This window comes from Alosa sapidissima, chromosome 6 (assembly GCF_018492685.1).
Source record: "Alosa sapidissima isolate fAloSap1 chromosome 6, fAloSap1.pri, whole genome shotgun sequence".
NCBI classification, from domain to species: domain Eukaryota; kingdom Metazoa; phylum Chordata; class Actinopteri; order Clupeiformes; family Clupeidae; genus Alosa; species Alosa sapidissima.
In genome coordinates this window covers 31,270,046-31,290,111 of record NC_055962.1, presented here as the reverse complement: position 1 = coordinate 31,290,111, position 20,066 = coordinate 31,270,046, and the positions used below count along the sequence as shown (strand labels likewise).

Below are 20,066 nucleotides of genomic sequence, written 5' to 3'. Positions count from 1 at the left end.
CTCCTCCACCTTACTATTATTATTACTCCCTCCTCTTCCGGATCCAGCGTGTTTTCTCTGATTTATGTATGCATAGTGTCTAAATGCAGCTTTTGGTGCCAGCTGTACACCAAATATAAAATACAATGGCAAAGTATGTGTGTTGCCATTCAGTTATTTTTAAAAAAATGACCCTCTTGAATGTCCACCAGCATTTGAGATACAACACAAGCAAACGGCTGACTAAGGGGAAGACTTGGAAAGGAAAGCGCTGTTGAGCTGAGCTTCAGTCTAGAGTCTGAAAGCAGACGCTCCGCTGTTGGTGTTTTAGAGAAGGCAGCCGCAGTGTATAGTGGTGACGGTCAGGTGGCACACATAGGTCTCCTCACATGAGCTTTCGACTATCGAGTCGATTAGATTCCGTTGTTTTCAACACAACACCGCACACCAGCGTCAAACTCTGCCACCACCACCATGTCGATTGCAATTCAGTTTTATTTATTGTTGCCGCTGCTCAAGAAAATTAATTGTTTATCGAATGCGGTCATCTCTCACCGGAACTAGTCTTGTGTAGGCTGTGCACAAACTCTGTATGATGCCTTGGCTTTGTCATGATGTAGGCCTACATTTATTCAAATGGCCCATACTCCTAGACTGTAGAACCTAAAGGCTTGTAAGTCTGTCGTACAGAAGGTTTCATGAAAACCTGCATGTTATGGAGAGTACCGTTGCCATTATAGCTGTAAAAAGCCTCCCGAAGCAAACCTCTCCCTACACAGTAAAGGGTCAGGTTTGGTACAAGTGGCAATCACCATCCTGTGTATGGCTGAAACGATTCTTCGAGTTACTCGATTACAAAAATTGCTTCAGGCAAAAACTCTGCCTCGAAGTCTCAATAAATTCCTATGACGCGCACTATATGCGCAGGGATCTGATTGTTCCACACGGACCGTTGTTCAGGAAGCACACCACTAGCGCATGATACCTTCTGAATTTAGTTGGCGCGATGGCGGAGTCAAGATATCCATAAATGGCAGAGAATGTCTAAAGTTTTGGGATCATTACATACTCAAAAAGGAAGAGAACAAGCATCTGAACCGAATACATCCACTCCATGCTGTTTCACCAAGCGTCGCTGAAACAATCGATAAAGGATCAATAAAGTATCTATCTATCTATCTATCTATCTATCTACGTAGCCTATACATTGGTGTTCGCTGATTTTAATCGCATACTGTATTTGTAGCGATGTCGTGATCTGATGTTTAGCTTTGATTTTTTTAAGTAGTAAACTTATTCACGTTCAATTGCAAGAGTAGGCCTATGCCTAAAAAAGAACCCCTTCACATACACACATCTTGTCTCGCTCACTCCCCCGCACGCGTACACACTCACTCACTCACTCACTCACTCACTCACTCACTCACTCTCTCACTCTCTCACTCTCTCACTCTCTCACTCTCTCACTCTCTCACTCTCTCACTCTCTCTCTCTCTCTCTCTAAGTTACCATAGCAAATAGGCTCACCCCAGAAATTATTTTTTAGTAGCCTAATAGTAAAATTATTTGTTAGTAGCCTAATGGTAAATGCTGCAGGTGTAGAAATCTACATAAAACAGATATTTACTTTGATGTCAGGGCAAGATTACAGCATGAAACTTGTTGTGCATATTAATACATTAAATTGCTTTCCCTCTTCTCCCTCTCAGCACTTCACAACATGGTATGGACAGCTTTGTTCGCCCAGCTCAGTCATGCACAAGAGGCTGCAATTTTACAGAGAGCATTTTTAACACTATTTAATTGTTGGGACTGGCACTTATAAACACTAAATTGCAATAAATGGGCTTAGTTTTGGAGCCAAATGTTGGAGTTAGAATAAATACCTCTGTGCCAATTGCTTGATCATTTTACTGCCACATAATTTTCGTTATGCATTATTTGTATTGGTTGTTTAAAAATGCAAAAATAAATAAATATCTGATTAATCGATTAATCAATCGATAAAGTGCTAGATTAATCGATTACAAAAAGAATCGATAGCTGCAGCCCTAATCCTGTGTCACACCCTGTGTCACCTTTGAGCTGCCAGGGTCAAACCCCACCATCCGCTTAAAAACTGTGTCTGTCAAGATGAGATAATGAGATTGAATTGGTTGTTAATATCGGTGGAGAAATGGAATTGCTTTGCTAAATTCGATGGCCAATGAATGAATCGGTGCATATCTAGTACTAGCTCAGCCCAGTGCACACCTGTGTGGGCATCCATTGGTCTTTGCATAACTAGTGAAGGGTATAGGGAGGTTCGAAGGCAACTGAGTAACTGGGGGAAAAGGGCTGGGAAAACGCTGTTATGTAACAGAACTGCTGAATGGAGTGGAATCTCAACTCTGGGCCGAGGACCAAAGTACGAAAACCCAACCCTTCCACTGTGGTACAAGTTACAGTTGTCTGCTGTCCAGCTAGGAGGACTACTTATGGGTAACTGATTAGTGAGAGACATGCCTCTTATGAGGAGGATTTTCTAACTTTGCCAAGTTTTTACTTTTTAATCAGGCACTTCACTAGGTCACCACAAAGTACCCTTCATTTATAATACAGCATTTTACACAACTGGAACTCTGTTTGTTAGTAGTTTGGGAGAGATGAACAGCAAAGTGTTTTGGGATAAAAATCCATTATTGTCATTACTATCTATAGAGTCATATATCTAATAGTGGTTAGTGCTTCGGACTTGCAACCGGAGGGTTGCCGGTTCGAACCCCGACCAGTAGGCACGGCTGAAGTGCCCTTGAGCAAGGCACCTAACCCCTCACTGCTCCCTGAGCGCCGCTGTTGTTGCAGGCAGCTCACTGCACCGGGATTAGTGTGTGCTTCACCTCACTGTGTTCACTGTGTGCTGAGTTTGTTTCACTAATTCACGGATTGGGTTAAATGAGACCAAATTTCCCTCACGGGATCAAAAGAGTATATATACTTATACTAGATCAGGGCGTTGACATTTGACACCTCATGCCATTAGTCCAAGTAGCGTTTGTGAGGTCTCTTTTTGATGACCACCAGATAGTTTTGTTTATCGTGTACACACCAGTTACAGGATCAAAGCAAACTACAGTCGGTGTCTTTCACACGTCTGTGTGTGTGTGTCACATAAGTGACTGTCATCGTGGTTTGTGTATGTCCCTATCACAAATAAGTGACGGTCATCGTGGTTTAATACTAAGTGTCCAACATGCATTTATTTTGAATGCGTTAATAATTTTATATTGTTATATTATAATTCTAATAAAACTTCCTAACGCTGTATTCAGCCTAAGTGAGGCTAATCAATATCTATTTTCCCCGTTGCTCTTCCAGTACTCGTACAATGTGTGTATGTGACATTGTTTGTTCGTCTGTGTGTGTGTGTGTCTCCATGTTAGTGTTAGAGATTAATCTGATGTGCGTGTGTGTGTGTGTGTGTGTGTGTCTCCGTGTTAGAGATTAATCTGATGTGTGTGTGTGTGTGTGTGTGTTTTTCTTGTCCTGTAGAAAGAGTTGGCCAAGTCCATTACACTGGAGCAGGGCAAGACTCTGGCTGATGCCGAGGGAGACGTCTTCAGAGGCCTGCGTGAGTCTCGCTCACCCACTCCTTTGTGCCTTCACTCACTAGTTCGTTCGTTCATTCATTCACTCATTCACTCATTCACTCATTCACTCATTCACTCATTCACTCATTCACTCACTCACTCACTTGCTCAGTTAGATTAGAGTTTAGATATTCACTCAGTAATATATGATGTGAAATTAATCAGTAATTTAGATATTCGTGTTATGTATTAATTCTCTCTTTCTCTACTTTCTCTATCTTTTTTCTCTTTCTTTCTTTCTTTCTCTCTCTCTCTCTCTCTCTCTCTCTCTCTCTCTCTCTCTCTCTCTCTCTCTCTCTCTCTCTCTCTCTCTCTCTCTCTCTCTCTCTCTCTCTCTCTCTCTCTCTCTCTCTCTCTCTCTCTCCCCCCCTTCAGAGGTGGTGGAGCATGCCTGCAGCATCACGTCGCTCATGCTGGGCGAGACCCTGCCTTCCATCACCAAGGACATGGACACCTACACGTACCGGTTGCCCATCGGCGTGTGCGCGGGCATCGCCCCCTTCAACTTCCCCGCCATGATCCCGTTGTGGATGTTCCCTATGGGCTTGGTGTGTGGCAACACCTACCTGCTCAAGCCCTCGGAGCGCGTGCCCGGTTGCACCATGCTGCTGGCGCGGCTGCTGCAGGATGCCGGAGTGCCCGACGGTACCCTCAACATCATCCACGGACAGCACGCTGGTGAGCACACACACGCACACTAGGGCTGGGCGATATATCGGTATTACGACTACGACCGATATATTTTTGAAAATGATATGTAGTTGAGACAATATCGTAATACCGGTATTATGTCAAATAATGGGCCATTTTATCAAAGCCACTTGCTCTTCTGTGAGAACTTTCAAACATGACGGACACCGAGTCAGATTTTGTTCTGTGTGATCAGAAGTTGGTGTTGATGCCTATTTACGTATGATCAGCCCCAAAATATTGGGATATCAGTTTTGGTCCATATCGCCCAGCCCTACTACACACACACGCGCACCCAGACCCACACAAACACAGACGCACACCTGCATCAGGTTCACATCTTCCCAAAGAGTCACTATAGTGTTCCCCAAAATAACTATGTAGCAATAATGTCATGTAGCAACCATAGTAAATGACAGAAATAGTTCAGTCTGTCCTTTATATAGTGATTGTGGTTGTACTGTGCTTTTGGGAAATGGTAGTTGTGCAGTGCTTATTTAGTGATGGTAGTTGTGCAGTGCTTATTTAGTGATGGTAGGTGTGCAGTGCATTTAGGAGATGGTAGTTGTGCAGTGCTTATTTAGAGATGGTAGTTGTGCAGTGCTTATAGGAGATGGTAGTTGTGCAGTGCTTATTTAGAGATGGTAGTTGTGCAGTGCTTATTTAGTGATGGTAGTTGTGCAGTGCTTATTTAGTGATGGTAGTTGTGCAGTGCTTATTTAGGACCACCGATATATGGTCTGACCAGGAAACAGCAGACAACTTTGATTTCCAAACATGCTAAAATTTATGACGAGAAGCAATACCTTTGCTTTGATCCACCACAAAGAGAAATCACTCCATCCAGTCATTGTTACTGTCTGGCAAACACAGTGGTGTTGGGGATGTGTAGCTCACAAGCCATCTTGTGTGTTGCCAAATGTTTGAAGCAATGCTTTGTTGTCGGTTCATTACTTTGGCTTGACACAGCCAAAGGTCTTCTATCTGTTATTTTTAGTTTTGAGTCTTATTTATTTATTCATGTTTGCTTATAAAAAATAACAGAGCAGTCGCAACATGGCCAAGTGCTGCAAAAGTATGGACATTTGGTTAAAAGTTGTGGTAACGCCTGGATGTTTTGCTTTCATGCTTATAGTAGACAATACATAAAAATGTGAAGGGTCAAAATGCCAGCAAAAATACACTTGCAAAACTATCGGAACGTCACCTATATCCGCCCTTTTACATGTATGTGTCACTTAATATTCATTTCTCTACAAACCAAGACGGCGGATTCCTAAAGAAACACAATCACCCACCCCATGAGCGTATCTAGATTAGCTATGTACCAAAAATTTAATTTCACTGTGACTCGAAGAGCTGTAAACAGTTCTGTAAGGCTGCAAGTACAAATCCGCTTGGAGCTACAGTGGAATTTTGATTTCGCGACAAGAATTCTCGGCCTAACCACTGATGTGCCGAGTGAGTGGGCGGAAATAGGGCACCCACCAGTCCAGCACCAAACTCCGAGCACAGTAAACAAAATCGGATTTTTAAAGCAGTAAATTCTCCTGTTAAGAACCAAACCAGATTTTGTTCATATCTACACACCTTTGGCTATGGGAAAATGTAAGGTTCATGTATCAAATGTTGTTTTGAAGTATTGCAAAACATCTTTGTTTTAGAATTTTCGAACGAAAGGGGCGGAAGTTGGTGCTTTTACAAAAGTTGGGGTCTTCATGAAAAAGTCAGGATGGGGTTTTGAATTTTTGAGTTTTTATTTGTTTTCCCTAGAGTTACAACGATAATTGAAAATCGCCTTGGGTGCTGGTTTAGATCCGGAGTTAACTGCAACCTGGGATTGTAGATGCTCAGATGAACGCACATGTTTTGTTTTACATTTGTTGGTTGAACAAACATTTACACCCAAAGCAACCTGCAGTACGAGAAGACATTTTATATCAATGTGTGTACCAGTACTTCCTGGGTAGTTATTCACTCCTATTCCTATTTCCTTGACCAAGAAAAGCCAATGGTTCATTTTTAAATTTTTGTATCTCTAGCACAATGTGCTTTTAAGGGAGAGGAAACTAACTGGTAATAATTGATGCTGCCATTATTGGGATCAATTATTAGTGAAGTATGGGTTACCAAGGAACCTGATACAGAGACTTGCTGATCTAGCTGAAGTCATGTGTTTAGAGCGTAGGAGTAGGTTTAGGTGGGGGCGCTAGGTACTAGTCGCCATCAATGTTTTAGCGAACTCCTTTGTGCTATTTGTACTGATTCCAACGGACAGGATGACCGTAAAAGAAACACTGTAATTTGGTTGGCTGAAATCGAAGGGGGGGTTATCTGACACGCGCAAGAGTGTCAAAGCATATACTTCACTTTGGTGGCCCTGGCAGACAAGTGAGTGGGTGTGTTGGGTAGGTTAAGTTATCAGGGCTGTCTACCAATACACAACCCAAAAAAGGCCAGTGTAAAACATTTTAATATTCCCTTTGCCCTTCAGCATGTAGCCTACGTTTGTGCCCCTTTTTGTGCTTTGCAGAACAGCTATGCCACCAAAGAACAAAAGGGACATAAAAAGCTTTTTCATTATAGAGTCTAAGTAGGCAAAATAACTAGCCAGCCACACAAACTGGCAACTACAACTGGTAGCCTAACATGACCAGGCTTCCAAATGTGGATTCTACTGTGAAAAATAGCATTAACTGTTAATAGTATATGTTACCCAGGATATTGTCACAGCTAAACCTAGCTTCTGTAATCTTTCAAGGTTAGGAGTCATGTTGATTATGAGTGTGCAGCACGGACAGTCGCTTACAGCACAACAAAATAGAAGGCACAGAGTTACCATGTCACTGACTGTTAAAAAGTCAAAGTCAAAGTCAGCTTTATTGTCAATTTCTTCACATGTTCCAGACATACAAAGAGATCGAAATTACGTTTCTCACTATCCCACGGTGAAGACAAGACATATTTTACCAATTTAAGTCCACAGACAAACATAACATTCAAGTAAACAAAAAAATAAGTAAATAAGAGGGCACATATAATGAAAAAATAAGAGCAGCAAAATTTGGTTGAAATTGCACTAGTATTTTATTGACTGTCTATGCACAAAGTCAGGCCAATAAAAGGCTGGGGTAGTTCTGTTTGACCTAAGTAAGAAAGAAAGTGGCATAGTGGTGCAAGTTATGTAAGAGCAGCAGAAATGTTGTGTTTTCAGGACAACAACAACAAGTTGCAAAGTGTACAAGTGTGCAAGTGGAGTAGTGCAGGCGGCCATTGTGGGTCCAATGTCCAGGATGTTATGTAGCTGAGGGGGGAGAGGAGGGAGAGAGTTCAGCATCCTTACAGCTTGGTGTATGAAGCTGTTGGTGAGTCTGGTAGTGCGGGAGCGCAGGCTTCTGTACCTCTTCCCAGAGGGCATTAGATCAAACAGATTGTGAGCGGGGTGACTTGCATCACTCACAATTTTGGTCGCCTTGCGGGTGAGGTGGGTGGTGTAAATGTCATTCAGGGAGGGGAGTGAAGCACCAATAATCCTTCCAGCTGTGTTCACTATGCGCTGCAGGGCTTTCCTGTTGTATTCAGTGCAGCTTCCGCCCCACACATTAATTAGGTTAATTAGGCTACCATAAGTTAGAATCTTGCAGTTGCAATAAACAATGGATCTGAAACATTTTCCTGTTTCTATATTCTGTTTATGTAGGCTAATGTATTTGAGAATGTAGCTTACACAATGCAAAAAAAAAAAAGATAACTATGGTGCATTTCCATACTCAAAGAAATTAACGTGGCGAGACACTTCTCTTCTATCTCTTCTATGACCCCAGAAAGATGATCTCTGACTTGGTTGTTTTTTGAACATTTATTTTATCTAATGACATAGAAAATATGATTAATTGAATCGGTTACACTTTGACAGTATCAACATAAGAGTGACATGACACTGTCATGAACGTGTCATAAACAAGTCATAAAAGTTTATGACATAACGCTTCATTAGGTGTCATTCGGTTTTTGTCACAAGTTAGGGTTAGGGTTAAAGGTTAGGATTAGGGTTAGGGTTCATGTGTCATGACCGTGTCATGTCACTCTTATGTCGATACTGTCCCCACCAAAGCTGAGACCAAACCTACGCCCTTGGTTTAAACCTAAGCCTGCTGCAAAGAGTATCGGACCGCTGGTCTAGCTGAAGTCATGTGTTCAGAGCACTTCTAAGTAGCAGTGCTTCGTCTGTGCTTAACCCCAATATAGTCCCAATGACTGCCTAGGAAATCGCCTCATCTAAATCCAACTGCCATTTGTACTCATTGTGAATACGCAGGCCACAGAACCGTTTCAAAATGTTTGGCTATTCCTCTCATACAGACCGGAGTTGCCTCACTCTGAAAGACTGTCAGCCGTCAGTCATACCATTGATCAATAGGCTTTTGCTCGGACAGTGCTCCAAGGTGACCTTGGCTACTCGCTCGTGTTATAGGCCTGTTTATCTCTGCTGAATGGAGCTCAACAGCTGCATCCCCCCCACCCACACACACACACACACACACACACACACACACACACACACACACACACACACACACACACACACACACACACACACACACACACACAAGTTAGGTACCCCTGATCTAGAGTGATGATATTTCAGAATTCGTTAAGCATTGACTGAGCATTAGATGAGCATGACTCAGCACTGACTAATTACAGTGCATGAAAATGCACGGTTCTGTTATCCGAAGTCTTCTTCTTATTTTTCTTATATTTCTGCATCTAATTCAGCTTCAACCGTTTAACGTAGAAACGTCGTTTAAACGTTGTAACGTAGGTCTTGAAAAGGACACTTGAGGAATGTATTTTTCACTTTTGTAAACTTTATACTTTTTGAGATTTAATAAAAAACAAGCTTATTTTTCCCTATAGACTTTGCATTGGCACTATGACATCACAATGGGCTAATTAACTTGATTTGCACCTGTATCAACTTCCAGCTGCTCAACTAGGACCCATCAAAGGGCCAGTTAAACTGATTGCACCTGTATCAACTGCTTTCTGCTCAACTAGGCCAACTCTCTCTGTGTACCTCCATTCTACAAGGATATAAGGCACATTCCATCCAACTTTCTATCCATTCATCCTCTTCAAACCCTTCACTCATCCACCCATTAAACTATCCCATCAACATCCATTAAACAATCTGCTTATCAACATCCATTCAACTTTCTGTCCATCAACATCCATTACACTATCTACATTCAACTTTTAAACAATATACTCTGTATCAGGCTTTAAGCATACAATCTGGCTCTCCTAAGACTACAGATTCTTTTAGACTATTTCCTCTGCCCACAGCTGTTTCAAAATAAATGTCCTCACTACAATAATTCACTATTAAATAATTTAACTATTTAAACTACTCAACTATTTAACTGTTCAGACATTTCAACTGTCAGCTGTTATCAACTATGACTCCTGCAAACTGTTTCCAAATAAAAGTTTGTTTTGCATTTTATGTTGATATACAGTATGTTTTTATATTTTCATGCACTGGTAATTTCCTCGAAATTACATTTTCTAGTTAATGACTGCTGCGTTTTTCCCTCTCTCTGGCAGCTGTGAACTTTATCTGTGACCATCCTGCCATCAAGGCCATCAGCTTCGTGGGCTCCAACCAAGCCGGAGAGTACATCTACGAGAGGGGCTCCAAGAACGGCAAGAGGGTGCAGTCCAACATGGTGAGACCCCACTCCCACTGATGTGTTAGCATTAGTCCAATAAGGTGGATGTGTGTTAGCATTAGTAACATAAGGTCCCAGATAGCAAGAGGCTGGCGGACCGCTGTCGGTCCATTGGGGGCATAGCTGGCGGTTCGCTGGCATTTTGCTCCTCGCTTCTCTGGCGGTCCGCTGGTGGGTTGCAGACAAATTGGCCAATATTTTGCCGCTATTGATCTAAAATGTTTTTTATTTGTTTAGTTATACTCCATATATAATTATATTAACTTTTCTTAATATTCATGACAAGTTAAATTTAAAGAGATGGTGGTCCAACGGTGGACCACAAGTGGCATAACACCAGCGGTCCGCTATCTGCCAATCTGATTTTGCTATCTGGCGTGGATGTGTGTTACATTAGTCACATAAAGTGGGTGCGTGTTAGCATTAGCAACATAAGGTGGATGTGTTACATTAATCCCATAAGATGGATGTGTGTTAGCAATAGATCAGATATTAGTAGCATTAGCCTCCACTCAGACAGATGCTGTAACTGTATGTGTAGCAATAACTCCTCCTCAGGCAGAAGTGTGTAGCATTAGCCTTAGGCTTCTGTGTGTGTGTGTGTGTGTGTGTGTGTGTGTGTGTGTGTGTGTGTGTGTGTGTGTGTGTGTGTGTGTGTGTGTGTGTGTGTGTGTGTGTGTGTGTGTGTGTGTGTGTGTGTGTGTGTGTGTGTGTGTGTGTGTGTGTGGCTTTAAGCCAGCGTTGTTTCCACATGAGTGAGTAGCAGTGGGCAGAGACGGGCTGTAGTCTGGGCGAAAGCTTTCAGTTTTCAGGGTCAACAGTAAGCCTACCACACACAAACGCAAACACACTCTAGTTGTTCATTACGCTTACCACTATTTCTCTCAAATTAGCATGAAAAAGTTGTATTTCTACAAGCGTAATGTTGTTGTTGTTGTTGTTTACTGATGCTGATTGTTATTCTGACCTGACTGTGACTTCACAGGGAGCCAAGAACCACGGCGTGGTGATGCCGGATGCCAATAAGGAGAACACGCTGAACCAGCTGGTGGGTGCGGCGTTTGGGGCGGCAGGTCAGCGCTGCATGGCCCTCAGCACCGCCATCCTGGTGGGAGAGGCGCGCGACTGGCTGCCCGAGCTGGTGGAACGCACCAAGAACCTGCGCGTCAATGCAGGTAAATGTGTGCTCTCACACACGCACACGCACACTCACTCACTCACTCACTCACACACAGACACACACACATAAGAACCTGCGCCTCAATGCAGGTAAATGTGCGCGCACACACACACACTCAAGAACCTGCGCGTCAATGCAGGTAAATATGTGCTCACTCACACACACACACACACACACACACACACACACACACACTCTCAAGAACCTGCGCGTCAACGCAGGTAAATGTGTGCTCACTCACTCACCTACCTGTGTGTCAACGCAGGTAAATATGTAGCGTATTTTCCGGACTATATGTCGCTCCGGAGTATAAGTCGCATCAGTCAAAAATGCCTCATGAAGAGAAAAAAAAACATATATATATATATATATATATATATATATATATATATATATATATAAGTCACACCGGACTATAAGTCGCATTTATTTAGAAATTTACTTCACAAAATCCAAGACCAAGAGCAGACAGTGACTATGTAACTGGACACATAGAGGCCAAAAAGATTGAGAATTCTACCAGGAATGTTAATGAAGACGAAGGAGTAGGAGGATGGCCCGACGACAATTGTAAAGCAATTCACAAAAGATTCACTGAACATAAATGCTGATGTGGTACATGAAAATGTAGCTAAAAAAGTAGAGAATGCAATGAAGTCAGGCATTTTGGGCGATTTGGAGGTACAAGCCGGCAGCAGAGAAAATGCTGGACAGGCTACCTTCGAGAGAGCGAGAGAGGAAAAAAAGATGAAAAACTATGAAAAAAATGTGACTTATAGTCCGGAAAATACGTTACTACTTGCACTCTTAAACTTGCATGTCAACGCAGGTAAATGTGTACTCACACACACATACATACACACACTCACATTTGTGCCAGCAATTAGCAGATAGGTGATTTAAGCTGGAGTCTGCTGCTTGGCAAAAAGTTGTTGATTTAAGCTTAACAGCCCAACAAATTACACCCCTGCTGTGTGCTTGTAAGCACTGCAACTATGTTTCTTTAACCTTAGAGCCAGGGCTGTGTGCTTTAAAAAACAAACAAAAAACTGTGTTCATACTTGCACCAAACAGACAGCTAGAGGACTGTGAAGTGGAATTTGTCAAAAAAGGCAGAAGATTAGAATTGTGTAATATATTTTTAGAAAGCTGTTGCGAGGCTGACATTTGGACAAACACGTAGCTACAACTTTTTACAAAATGAGGTGCATTGAGTCCCGTCGTGTTAATGAGTTTTTCCGTGTGCTGTTGCACCACCGTATTAGCCAGGGTTCTACCCTTTTGGGTAAGAAGAAAGACAACAAGTTGGTGAAGTAGGCTCCAGTAAGTTTCTTATAAAGTGGAAAATAAGTTGGTGAAGTAGGTTCTAGTAAGTTTCTTATATAAAGTTGAAGGTTACAGGGTGCTTCACAATAAAATGTCTGGAGGAAAAAAAAACTGGCTAAAAATGCTTATCACAGAGTATTCACACATCCTACACTCTCACACACACACACACACACGCACACACACAGGACTGGGCTTGCCAAACGGGTAGCCTAAAAGTGCTGATTAGCCCTGTTCTCTAGTCTTAGTGATGCTCAAGGGTTTCAGGTATCTGGAAGGATTATTGGTGCTTCACTCCCCTCCCTGAAGGACATTTACACCACCCACCTCCCCCACAAGGCGACCACAATTGTGAGTGATGCAAGTCACCCCGCTCACAATTTGTTTGATCTACTGCCCTCTGGGAAGAGGTACAGAAGCCTGCGCTTCCGCACCACCAGACTCACCAACAGCTTCATACACCAGGCTGTTAGGATGCTGAACTCTCTCCCCCCTCCACCCTCAGCTACATAACATCCTGGACTTTGGACCCACAATGGCTGCCTTGCACTACTCCACTTGTACACTTGCACACTTTGCAACTTGTTGTTGTTGTCCTGAAAACACTTCTGAACATACTTCTGCTGCTCTTGCATAACTTGCACCACTATGCCACTTGCATACTTAGGTCAAACAGAACTACCTTAGCCACTTATTGGCCTGACTTTTGCACTATTATATTGACTGTCTATGCACAATTGCACAATTTCAACCCAAATTTTGCTGCTCTTATTTCTTCATTGTATGTGCCTTCTTATTTACTTTTTATATTGTTTACTTGAATGTTATGTTTGTCTGTGGACTTAATTGGTAAAATATGTCTTGTCTCCACCGTGGGTTAGTGGGAAACGTAATTTCGATCTCTTTGTATGTCTTGACATGTGAAGAAATTGACAATAAAGCAGACTTTGACTTTGAGGTGGCCACCACAGCTAGCTTGTATGAACGTGTAATGGCACTGCTGAAAGCCTGGGATGCTGATCGTTATCCTGTCAATGAAATGTCCACTTCCTCGCCCCTGTTCTCAGGTGACCAGCCTGGTGCCGACGTTGGGCCACTCATCTCGCCCGAGGCCAAGAACCGCGTCAACAGCCTGATCCAGAGTGGTGTGGACGAGGGCGCCAAGGTCCTGCTGGATGGCCGCAACGTGCACGTCAAGGGCTACGAGAACGGCAACTTCGTGGGCCCCACCATCCTGGGCAACGTCACCGTAAGCAGCATGATTTTCCTTTACATTTGCATTTATTAATTTAGCAGACACCTCTATCCAATGGGACTTACAGTACATATCAGATATGGGGGACTCGAGTCACTTGACTTGACTCGAGTCAGACTCGAGTCAGACTCGAGTCACATTTTTTAAGACTTGAGACTTGCTTGATCAACATGTATAAAAGACTCGACTTGACTTTGACTTGCTATTCATGACTTGAGCCTTTATTTTAGACTTGAGACAAATGACTTGAAATGACTTGACTTTTTATTTTTTTCATAGATATTAAGGAGTTAACTTTACGATTTTAGAAAATCTGCTTAGGTGCTGTTGCATGCGTCACACGAGCGAACCGGTCATTGTACCAAGTGACGCGACGTGACAGACCAACAGCAAGTGCCAGATCAAATGAGACAGACTGAGGTAGGCTAACTTGCAAATATGGAAGGCTCTACGTTTATACCAAAACATAATAATGTTTGGCTTCACAGATGATGTATCTGACAAGTCAAAGGAGAAATGAACAGCAGTCTGCAAGTGTGTAAAATAGCGACATAACCACCACCACGTTAGAAACCTAACGTCAAATTTGAGGCATATTAAGAGTTGGCTTTGAATCTGTTATGCTTTTTAGTTAACGCCATATTAGGTTAAAATGTGTGAAATGGCAAAGTGAAACATTTTCTTGTCTAAGCTTAATCTATATATAGCGAAAATGTTGCCAATGTAACCTAAAGTAAGCGCCTCTCTTTCTCCCTCCCTCTTAAACATGTCCCTGTTCCATACGTTACAGCCTAGTAGTAGGCTAACAACAGTAAGTAGGCCTAGCTAACTGCCAGCAATCAGTATAGAAAAGTAGCTTATTTCACATGTTAGGCTTATGTATAATATGATATAGCATTGACGGTCCTAAACCCTCCTAAAACCCATTGCACTGTCGCGCTTGTCAAAGTTGACTTGACTTGCTTGACCCAAGCTATGACTTGACTTGACTTGCTTGACCCAAGCTATGACTTGACTTGACTTGCTTGACTGTCACTTGAGACTTGAAGGTTAAGACTTGAGACTTGCTTGTGACTTGTACATGTGTGACTTACTCCCACCTCTGGTACATATGTCATTTATATTAAAGTGTCTTGCTCAATGGCACAATGGTGGAAGCAAGGAGTTGAACCCACAACTTTACAAGCTACTGCATGCTAGCCCAGCTCCTTAACCACTACGCTACCACCGCCCACATTTATCAATTTCATGGTTTATATCTAATCTTAGTCACGTACGTTGTCATTCCAACTAGCAGCCAAGGCTATTCACAATGGAGTTCCGAGGTCTGGGTTGGAAAATGTAAGAAAAAAACAAGTAAACCTTCAAATCATTTCACCATCAGCTATGTGAGGTCAAAAGCATGCTAGATGTAAGATAGTGAGCAGAGAATGCATACAGTCCTGCCCATGAGCTCTTCTGCACCAAATCCCTCCAAGCTTATGGGCTGGAATGCTGGAGGAGACCTTTTACAGAGCAATAGGCTCCCGTCATCCAGATTTGTGCCTTCTTGGAGAATGTGTGCAGGTCTAGCAGGCATAGCATCATATTAAAGATGACAATGGATGGACAGAGTATTTTAACAGTATGCAACTTATCTGATTGGTCTGTCAAAAACAGATGTGATTTTACAACCATATAATTAGGCTGGGGAATGAAATGGCCCATTTTAGCAGATATCTAGTGCCCTTCAAGCTTGTCTGGCACCCACATGAATAATTAAGTGAGTTATGGTGATTGGCTGCCTTGCAGCTCACAACAGGCTCTAGCAACCTTCTACCTGAATCTCAGACTCAAACATGTACCGTAACATGTGGAGGGAGGCGGTGATAAGAGGGATGGTTTGAGTCACAGTCTGTGTTCAGCATCACGCTCTGTCATTGTGCAGATTGAAACCATTAAGAAACTGGTCAAAGTCCAAGAATTGCATATGAAGGAGGGTACAACGGTGTTTCAGATTCACAGTAACTTTGTTGCCATGCACAGATCTCCCCATTATTCAACGAAGCCAAGGTGAAACCGGTTTTCCATTCTATGTCTCCGTCTGAAGATGGCCCTAAGGCATGCACAGAAAAGTTACAGCAACTCCAGGAATTACCGTAGCTGGGTGTGACATTTTAGTTCCTGTAGCATCAGCAGCTCACACTAATTAACATGGAAAGGATCCATTAGACCAGCGGTTCCCAAACTTTTTCCCCCGCGTACCACCACTTTCATCCTGACTCGGCTCGCGTACCCCCACCATCCGACGCATTAAAAACGTTAACACATTCTATTGATGCATTCCAGGCATCATGTGTAATTAGCAGCCCTACATGATGACAAATAACAAATACCACAGTTTGGGAATCCCTGCATTAGACCATCTCAACGCCACACAGGTCTGAACGCCAAAGAAATGTGTTTAAAATGTCTTTTTCGAAGAGGAAGCACAGGACTGAATTTCTTTCCATTTTCCTCCATTTCCGATTTTTTTTTGCTCGTCATGCCATCCTGACTGGCATACATCATTCCTGTAAATGTTCTGTCACTTTATTGCATATAGCGGCTTCAAAGTCATTTTGATGGTTATAGGGAGAATCACGCTCATTCCACAGCCATAGCCTTCCTGTCCACAGAGAACCAGCCTGGCAGCTTACTCTCCCCTGACCTAGAGAAGCACAAATTACTTTATGGCAATTGTGCAACAGCCTCCTACTATTTGTATTAAATGGTGTAATATTACCTTGTCAGTCAACATGTCTCTTCAGAGATTACCTTTGCCGGTTTGTTACCAAATTGCAAATTAATCTGTGACTGTGTCTATGACCCACCTACAGCCCAACATGAAGTGCTACACAGAGGAGATCTTTGGACCAGTGCTAGTCGTCCTGGAAGCTGACAGTTTGGATGAAGCCATCAGCATGGTCAACAACAACCCGTATGGCAACGGAACCGCCATCTTCACCACCAACGGTGCCACCGCCAGGAAGTACACAAACGAGGTGGATGTGGGCCAGGTGAGATTTGCAGTGCACTCTGGGATATGGTCAGGACCTAGATCTTGACATGTTCACACTAAAAAATGGCCTTAAATGTATATTTATCATAAACCTCTGAACTGACGTGATGGCAAGCTTTAGTTTGATATAACCTTTTTCCTGAACTTAAACATTTCTGTCCAAAAAAAATATTTGTATTCAAATAATTATATGTGGAAAATGTACTACAACCATTTACACCTTAGTGTATATTTGACATTTTTTTGCTTATTACACACACACACACACAGTATCATTTCATAATTGCGGTCACTTTGTGTGATGCCCTAGGAGAATTGTCATTGTCATGTTTTCTCTCTGCAGATTGGAGTCAACGTTCCTATTCCGGTACCTCTCCCCATGTTCTCCTTCACTGGATCCAGAGGCTCTTTCCGTGGAGACACCAACTTCTATGGCAAGCAGGTGAGAACCCTTGAACCTTGAAGAGCCTTGCCGGGTCTCGGTCATACACACAACTTTGAGATATGTTGAAACCTAGGTGGTAATCCACCAGTGGTGGCAAGGATGGTAATTTGTTCATTTTGGTTAATTTGGATGAAGGATTAAACATTCTTGGCCTCATTGAAGTCATTAATGCCTCACTCTGAAATATAGAAAATAGCGTCCCTCTGAAGCTGAGAGCCCTGTACACCATTTAACCCTTCAGTGACTGCCCTGTGTAGTGATTGGGACCAATAGTGATCTTACCAGTGATGAAGTTTTAACCAAGACGTATGCCATTAGAACAAGGAGTTGTTGGCAGGACTCCGAGTTGGAAATGAGCATTTGTCGGGTAGCACTGAGAATCTCACACTGGTGGTCCATCTCGCTTCTCCTTCCTTCTCTTCTCCATCTCCTCTCGTCTCTCTCTTCTCTTCTCTGTTCTTCCCTCCCCTCTCTCCTCTCATCTCAGACCTCATGTAGAGGCAGTTGTGAAACTTGCCATCTGTTTCTTAAGCCTCCTGTTATCCTTGGGGTCAATTTGACCCCAAGCAACGTTTAACATCATAAAATATATGGTTCACGGTATATGGTTTTTTTTTTTTTACTTCCTGTTTCATGACTTTTCCTTAATTGAAGGGTACAACAGAGTTAGCATGACATTTGTACAATAATATGTTTTTAATGTCCTGTACAAATATTTTGTACATTAATGTTCCTTGGGGTCAGTTTGACTCCAGCTGTATGAAACATAAGATACATGAATATTTGACACATTATGGATATTATTATTGTAATAGTATGAGAACATATTGTTATTATCATTATTATATACACAAGTACATATTACATATAAGTAATTTTGGCAGGATTGTATAAGTCAAAAGTGGAAGCAACAGCAAGCCTTTGGGCTGCTGACACTGGATGGGCAATATTGCCAGCCAGGGTTCCCAGGTTCATAAAGGGGTGTGGGGGTGGGTGGGATTGTTTTGTAGGGCTTTTGATGGTGGTTATTACACTCTTGTTAAGTACCTGTCACAAAAAAGTGGATAACAATATGAATTATAATTATTTTCTGAGGATTTATTTAGCTGGGGTCAAATTGACCCCAAGGATAAAGCATGTCGGTAAGATTTGAGGGTAACACAAGGGTTAAAGGCAGCTCAGAGATGAGGGGGGGGGGGGGAAGGAGTATTCTGCTTCTGTCTGAGGCTTAACGCTTATGAACTGAAGCTTTGTTGTGTTTTATTTTCTTTACTCCTGCTCCCTTTACGCTTTTGAATTATCGAACATTCCCAGCAAACAGCTTCTGTTCAATTACTTTTATCTCAACTGATCGTGTTTCTGCCCCTCAGCCCAGTCCTCCATCCTGAACACTTACACGTTTAGGTTTTGGGGAACAGAGTACGATCTCTTAAAATACTTGCACAGAGACAAGACTCAGACATTGGTAATGTGTCATGACTTAAAAATGCTTGACAGTGTAGCTAGATATAAGCAAGTCTGTGGGTAGTATGAAATGTCTTTGATGGCTGAACGGAATTGTTGCTCCACAGGGCATCCAGTTCTACACTCAGATCAAGACTATTACATCACAATGGAAAGCGGAGGACGCCACGCTCAAGAGTCCTGCTGTTACCATGCCAACAATGGGGCGCTAATGTAGGCTGTAAAGAGCACCCCTTCGTTGCTACTACTGACATGCCTTAAAACTCAAAGAACATGGTGTGTGTGTATGTGTGTGTGCACGTACGTGACATGCAAGTGTAAGAATGTGAGTCTGTGTGTGTGTGCGGGGGGGGGGGGGGGGGGTCACTGTGGGAGTGTTTGAGTGATTTTTGTCAGCAGGTGTCATTTTACACTACATGTCCCCCACATGTCGATTTCTGTCATCAGAGCAGTTTAACCTGCTGGAGTGCTTCACCTGGTCTGTTGTAGTGGTGCCCCCTTCAGTACATTGAGGAGTATGCACATAATTGTTTGCAATTGCTCACACACTGTAACTAGATGTACTCAGATATCAAACTGTAGTCTGACGGAGCCATCATATTCTCACCACTGAAACTGAATACCCATTACCTACAGCTACTGTAATGCAGTAGGCATGTTAACGAGTGTACTAAATGTGTAGCCATTTTCAATGTGTAGATTATCCCATGCGTTTGAGTGATTTCAGAATACATTGTTGATTGAATGTTTGTTCAGAAAAATTGTAATGTTTTGTGAGAAAGAAGAAAGATTTTTTTTTTTCTGAGATACCAGCTGCAAATAATGCATGATCAAGTGGGGCTTTGATCCACAAAATAAAACCCTTTGTGATGGAAGATCTCTGTTCTGTCTTTGTGGTCGCAGTGTCTGAAGATTCAAAGTCAACAGTTGTGTCTGGGGAGCTTTCAGAACTGCAGACATATGTGAGGAAATTATGTGCTAAATGCGGCTGATGCATTAGGGACTACAGTCTGACATTTTTCATGTCTGTGATTTTATATTTAGGTTGTCTCTCGCCTGAAAACCTACAACCATTTCTCTTTTGGAACTCAAAGACTCGAAGAATTTGGAAAGGCCAATTAAGGCCAAAGTCGTCGCTGCTGTTATTGTTACAATACAAGGATGACTGTTCAGGTGTCAGTTGTGTTGAGCTGTGGTCTGGGGATATCAAGATGTGCTCAATGCAGATCCTTAAAAATATCAGGTGAGGGTTTCCTAAGTTACTACAAAAACTTGTAGGTCATACTCATCTTTTTGGGATCAAAAACTCCGCATGGATCTGGA

At 42.5% G+C, this 20,066-nt stretch overlaps 1 protein-coding gene across 2 annotated transcripts in view; it reads left to right on the top strand.

Moving 5' to 3' along the window:
- Positions 1–20,066, top strand: part of aldh6a1 (aldehyde dehydrogenase 6 family, member A1) — a 34,711-nt gene that overhangs the window by 2,710 nt on the left and 11,935 nt on the right. The window contains exons 5-12 of one of the 2 annotated variants that reach the window (XR_006032278.1): positions 3,511–3,589; positions 3,984–4,286; positions 9,909–10,030; positions 11,019–11,208; positions 13,607–13,788; positions 16,653–16,832; positions 17,178–17,276; positions 18,851–19,027. Coding sequence is in view for 1 of the 2 variants with exons in the window: in XM_042094756.1 (XP_041950690.1) it covers positions 3,511–3,589; positions 3,984–4,286; positions 9,909–10,030; positions 11,019–11,208; positions 13,607–13,788; positions 16,653–16,832; positions 17,178–17,276; positions 18,851–18,955 (1,260 nt within the window). In the remaining variant the exon portion in view is untranslated. Of the gene's footprint in view, positions 1–3,510; positions 3,590–3,983; positions 4,287–9,908; positions 10,031–11,018; positions 11,209–13,606; positions 13,789–16,652; positions 16,833–17,177; positions 17,277–18,850; positions 19,619–20,066 lie in introns of those variants that run through there. The other variant, XM_042094756.1, reaches the window with a different exon arrangement.